The following is a 5,894-nucleotide window of genomic DNA, read 5'->3' as shown; positions in this document are numbered from 1 at the left end:
AGCTGTTGTTTTTATAAAATTTGCAGTTGGTATAAAGTTGTATAATTGTGTAAAATATTTGTATAATTGTCTGAATCCTAATATCTATTTTGTATAAACAGGAAAAATCCTTCCACTTGCATATGCAATTGTAGATTCAGAGAATAACAAATCTTAGGAGTGGTTCTTTGTCCAGATAAAGAGTACTTTTGGTGTTAGGGAAGGGATGTGTATAGTTTCAGATAGAAACGAAAGCATCCTCAATGCCACAAAAGTTGTGTACCCAGAAGTACCACATTGTATTTGCATGTTTCACTTGTGGTAGAATGTAAAGTGCACATTCAAGAAACATCACAAACAATTGAAGGATATCTTTTTTGCTTTGGCTAGAGCTTACACGATAGAGAAGTTTGAGTACCATATGACAGAGATGTGCAAAATTGATCCGAGAGTGCAACCTTACTTGTTCGAAATTGGCTACGAAAGGTAGTCTAGGGCATATTCCAAAGTGAAAAGGTCGATGGTAATGACTTCCAATATTGTCAATTAATGCAGCAAACAAGGATGCTAGAGAGTTACCAGTAATGCAATTGCTGGAGTACATGACAAATTTGCTACAACAGTGGAACAACAAAAACAGAAAAAGTGCAAGGGAGACATCTACAGAGCTTGGCGAAAAGTACGAGAAACTCCTTCGGGAAAATCTGATTGCATCGGATCAAGTGACGGTAAAATGAATCAAATATAATGATGCTTGGCACTGCTGACTTTCATTTTACTGCTTGTATAAGGATGTATAACTTTGTATAATAATGTATAATGTTCTTTAACTTTTTTTAAAAAAAAAAAAATTTCAGGTGAGGCCTGCTACGGAGCAGTTATATACTATGTTTGAAGGGGTAAGGTGAAACATAGTGTGCCTTGAAGAGGGAACATGCAGTTGCGGAAAATTTCAAATGGATGAACTTCCATGTCTGCATACTTGGGCGGTTTTGAAGAACCAGCAGCTAAAACCTGGCCAGTATTGCTCTTTTTACTACAAGAAGGATAAACTCCTTAGAACTTATGAATTTATAGTGAATCCGATGCCAGATGAGAGTTTATGGGTAATCCCAACAGAGGTGCTGAAAGATGTGGTCCGATCACCTAAAGGGAGAAAGAATGTAGGAAGGCCAAGAAAGGAAAGACTCAAACCTGCTTCAGAGAAAGAGTCTAAGAGGGTGTTTTCATGTTCTGTGTGTGGACAAGGTGGTCACAATAGAAAAACATGTAGGAATCGACCAAAATAAATAGTTGGAAACATAACACTTCCTATTACATTTGTTGTTATGTTGAGTAGTTAAGTTTCACAAACAATAGAGTTACAAATGTTGAGTAGTTAAGTTTCACAAGCAATTGAGATGTTTCATTATACATGTTTTGATTATCCAATAATAGTGTCTTGCTGTTTTTAATGGTGCTAAATATATTGATAGATTGTACAAATACAAAACAGAACTGCAAACAATCAATGGTATTATATGTATATAGGTGTATAAATGAGAGTATAAGTTTGTATAAATTTGTATAACTATATATATTATTGTATACATATGTATAAACCCTGCTACATTAACAAAACTACAACCATAATGAAAATACATACTTTGTTAAAGGACAAAAGCAACTGAAATATTCATTAAAATGTAATTCATTCACAGCCACAATATGTAATGACTACCACAAATTACACAAAAATAAAAATATCTATAATATCCTTTAAAGTTATCTCACAAGTAGTAGAATAGTACTTAGACAAAACTAGGCAACAACTCCTGATACATAGCAAAACTACATTAAAATGGAAAAAATAGAACTACTTTCTCGGTCGTCCCCTCTTCCTCTTTTTGAAAAGTCTCCCTGTGATTTCATCACCACTAATTACACCGGACTGTTGTTTTTCCTTCCATAATCCCACAACAGAGATCCCCACCTGGTTCGAAGTGTCTCAATGTCAAAATTATCTTTTCGAATTTCCTTACTAAGGATGAAATACTCAGCAAAGCCAGCAACAAAAGCACCACAATCACTGTAATTAAAAAGAAACAAATCAAATTCAAATAGGTACCCTAATAGTAAAATAGTAAAACAATTGAGACTAACCTACCATTTGATCTGTTGGGGCACATTATTAACCAGATTAATCTGCAAAGCATCAGAATGGGATTTATCGGTATATGCACCATTGTTCCAATCAATGCCCTTCTTCTCGACATAAAAATCAGAACTCTTCAAGAAGTAAGGTATCAGAATTGCATAAGGTAATACAGCATCCAAAGCAAGTATATCATTAATAGCTCCATGGTTAGAGTCATAGATGTGGATGCACCTATCTATGAACATAAACAACCCCAAAACCCAATGGCCCAATTTTGCTCTTCCGCGCTTCACATAGATAGGGAATAAGACGTGGTCAACAGTGTGCTACGATACATTTGCATCACAATAATATCCTCTAATGTACTCTTCTATCTCATGCCCTTCAGGAATCACTGAAGGATCTTGATTCACTTTGAAATCTTTATACAGGGAGTTGATTTTGTTACCAAAAGCAAAGTCGGTTGTAGTAAACCGCATGGCAACATTCGGCCCATATTTTCCCCTCTTCCTCAAATAATAAAAGAGGACATCCAAGTGCTGAGACAAGAAATAGAACAGAAAAACCAACACTACCAGATTTTTTAAATATAGAATGTATACACTATTATACAGAGGTATACATATTTATACAAGGTTATACAATCTTATACAATCTTATACGGTGATTATACAAAGCTATGTATACACTATGGGGGTCTCAAACAATAAAGATATGCAACAAATAAAAAAGTCATTAGAACAGAAAGTTATTAAATACCGTGTCAATCAAAGATCGACCACAATACGCAAGTGAGTGGAACCAATCCTTTGTGGTCGCATGACACGAGCCAAAAGTAAAAGCTTCCACAAGCTTATTTACTTCATCGGTATATATATTTTTGGCACTTCAAATCACAAAAAAAATAAAAAGTAATCAGAACTACCTTCAGTGACAAGTATAAAATCAGAACATGAAAGATTAAATAAAGTGAAGATACCTTCACCTCGTATCCATCTCATTATCAACAAACGCGCAAAACTCTTTAGCCAATGGCGACAATGGATCAAAATCATCAATTTTGATCGTGAAAGGATGCTTGATATCAAAAATGATCTTGTACGCCGATCCTGATGCCCCCGAATCATAAACTGGAAAATATGGAGATTTGGCATATTTTCCTGGTAGTTTCTGTCGAACTGACTGTTCAGGAGAAATGTAATCATCTTCTATGTCTATGATGGATGGTTTGTGAAGCACAATTTGGGACATCTGTAGCATAGCTAAATCTTCATCGCCAATATCATCCCAAAATGTGTCACCTTTGACATCACCTGCTACCCTTTAGACAGGGAAAACCAATAATAAAAAACTTTCAAAATGAAGAAAAGAAAAATCAGACAAGAAAAGATAAAATGCAGAATGAATACCATGATCAACACCATCATTAACTCCCTCGTCAGCTAGCACGTTATCTTGATTCACTTGATCGACAAAGTCAGGAACAACATTATATTGATAGCCATCAAATTTGTCGAGACCAGATGTATTGTCATCAGACACGCGCTGACGAATCTAATATGATTCAGAGAAGGCATAACTGTTGAGTGATTTGGTTTTATCAGTAAAAAATTACCTTAGAATCAGTAACATCCTCCCTCGTTTCCTTGGTTTCCTTTATATTCAGAAAACTGAACACTTTTTCAAAGGAAGAAACTACATAATTGTTGAGTGTCGTAACTGTATCAGTCAACTACAACAAAAGTAAATCAACAACCATGTTTATAACCAAAAAACCATGTATATACAAAAAGTACCGATAAACTACAGAAAAGCTAAAGCTCCAGTACCTTTCCAATAGCACACCTCAGCTTCTCAACTTCAGCATTCAATAGATCAATGCGCACCAAAGGATCATAACTCGGATTAGGCTGTCGATCCATATTCTGAGGAAAAGGTCGTTTAGACAGTTGCTCCGTATTTTGAGGATGAGGTCGTTTAGACTGTTGCTCCATATTCTGAGGACAAGGTGGAGATGCAGCGATAGAATCATCAATGTGAAAGGCAGGCACCTCCCCTGATGCAACATCAGCGGCATTAACTTCAAAATGTGTGTCGATGTTCAGAGTTGACATCTCTTCACGAGTAGGGAAAATGTTCCTATAGTTCAACTACAAGAAGAAAAACTGGGTTACAATAGTAGAAAAAGGAAATTGTGACATATTCATAAATATACATACTTACAGAAAAACTGAAATCATATATGAAGAAGTATTATGGTACAAAATATTTACCTTGTCGATACTAGACATGATCACCTCACCAGTCAAATCTGCATATGTTAGAGTTTCAGTGACTTTCCAATTAAGAATGCATGGAACATTTGTACCAGTGCGAACAGCTAGATGCTTGTCAACCATAGAGTAACATTCAAAAAACCATATTTGTAATGCAAGTGGCAAACCTCCAAGCCTATACATTATCAAATAGTCACACTATTTGTCCCTCATTGTCTTTAAAATATCTTCAAATGACTTTTTCCCCCAAGTATACGTCTGATATTGACCACTTTCAATGATATCAAAATCATCTTTGTTGATACCATGATTATTGGCATCTGAGAATATGAAATGATGGACAAACACCATCAAGGTCATCTTGAACACATCTTCGTCTGGCTTCTAGTCCTTTTTCTTGAAGCGATCAAGAAGCTACCCCTCGTTATAGCCTTTTTTCCATCTCTTGGAAAATACTCTTTTAGCAACCTATTGACAACTGGTTTGTCATAGAAAGTGGCGTCTTCTTCTACACACTTCAAACCAGTGATAACAGCAAACTCTCCAATGCCAAAACGCAGCAAACAACCATTAATTTTCACCCACAACTCCATTTCCCGTCCTGGGATGACTTCCCTCAATAATATACAATGAATAAGTTGATTTTGAATTTTAAATTAAGGGAGATCCAAGAAGTATCCAAAAAAACTAGCACGGAACATTTGAAGCTGCGTGTCAGTCAAACATTGCTTCAAAATGCTCACAATATCAGTCTCGGTATGGGAACTAATCCTGTTGTGGAAATGATCAACTGGTTGTATATAGAAGTCCCCAACCTTGCATATGGAAAAATAACAAGAAATAGATCAGGAACAAAAACTATACTAAAACATTGTATAAACATGTATAAATCAGTGTAGCTGTATTTGTATAAAGATGTATAAACAGCTGTATAACTTTGTATGAAATTGTATAAGTATGTATAAAATTAATAGCAACACAGAGAATGCTTTCAGCTTAGCTTTTCTCTCATTCAATTTGCAGCGAATAGCAAACCTTTGTTCTTTCGATATATAATCAAGACCACTCTCACCATCGTCATTGATCTTTCTCCTTTTCGGTTTAACACTGGGCCTACATCATCTTCATTAACCAAATCAACTTTCAGCTTTTCTTTTGATTTTTCAGGTCTCACATATTTCTTACTCCTTATTCTAACGATGTTAACCAGAGTAGGAGTATTACTCGTTTGCGAACGAGTCATTCGACTGCTCTCTTGTTGCAACTTTTTTGTAGGAGCAGGAGACTCAAAATCATCATCATCGGGAGCCTGGACATGCGTATTCGCTTCAGAAGCAGGGGTTGAGGGCAAGTCCCTCGATGATTAAACTGGAGTGGGAGTATTCCTCGTTTGTGAACAAGTCATATGACTGCTCTCTTGTTGCGAGTTTTTAGGAGGAGCAGGAGACTCAAAATCATCATCATCTGGGGCCTGGACATGCATATTAGCTTCAGAATCAGGG

At 36.0% G+C, this 5,894-nt stretch overlaps 1 protein-coding gene across 1 annotated transcript; it reads right to left on the bottom strand.

Moving 5' to 3' along the window:
- Positions 1-864: 864 nt before the first annotated feature.
- Positions 865-4,985, bottom strand: LOC138878467 (uncharacterized). The gene is made up of 12 exons (XM_070158149.1): positions 4,811-4,985; positions 4,649-4,712; positions 4,390-4,567; positions 3,946-4,266; positions 3,732-3,848; positions 3,526-3,670; positions 3,102-3,429; positions 2,876-3,002; positions 2,483-2,655; positions 2,126-2,347; positions 1,952-2,047; positions 865-1,015 (listed from the first exon to the last, which is right to left on the bottom strand). Exons 1-12 carry the CDS (start codon positions 4,983-4,985, stop codon positions 865-867), a joined length of 2,097 nt encoding a protein of 698 aa, XP_070014250.1.
- Between the last annotated feature and the right edge of the window lie 909 nt (positions 4,986-5,894).

This window comes from Nicotiana sylvestris, chromosome 9, assembly GCF_000393655.2.
Source record: "Nicotiana sylvestris chromosome 9, ASM39365v2, whole genome shotgun sequence".
Lineage (NCBI taxonomy): Eukaryota > Viridiplantae > Streptophyta > Magnoliopsida > Solanales > Solanaceae > Nicotiana > Nicotiana sylvestris.
The sequence above is the reverse complement of the archived record's forward strand: the minus strand, read 5'-3'. Positions and strand labels throughout refer to the sequence as shown.

Excerpts from the sequence above, each read along its gene's own strand:
- LOC138878467 (XM_070158149.1), bottom strand. The coding sequence starts at position 4,985 with ATGGAGTTGTGGGTGAAAATTAATGGTTGTTTGCTGCGTTTTGGCATT. Across the intron at positions 4,267-4,389 it reads TCATGTCTAGTATCGACAAG|TTGAACTATAGGAACATTTT; the intron begins GTAAATATTTTG and ends TTCTTCTTGTAG. Across the intron at positions 3,671-3,731 it reads AGGATGTTACTGATTCTAAG|ATTCGTCAGCGCGTGTCTGA; the intron begins GTAATTTTTTAC and ends GAATCATATTAG.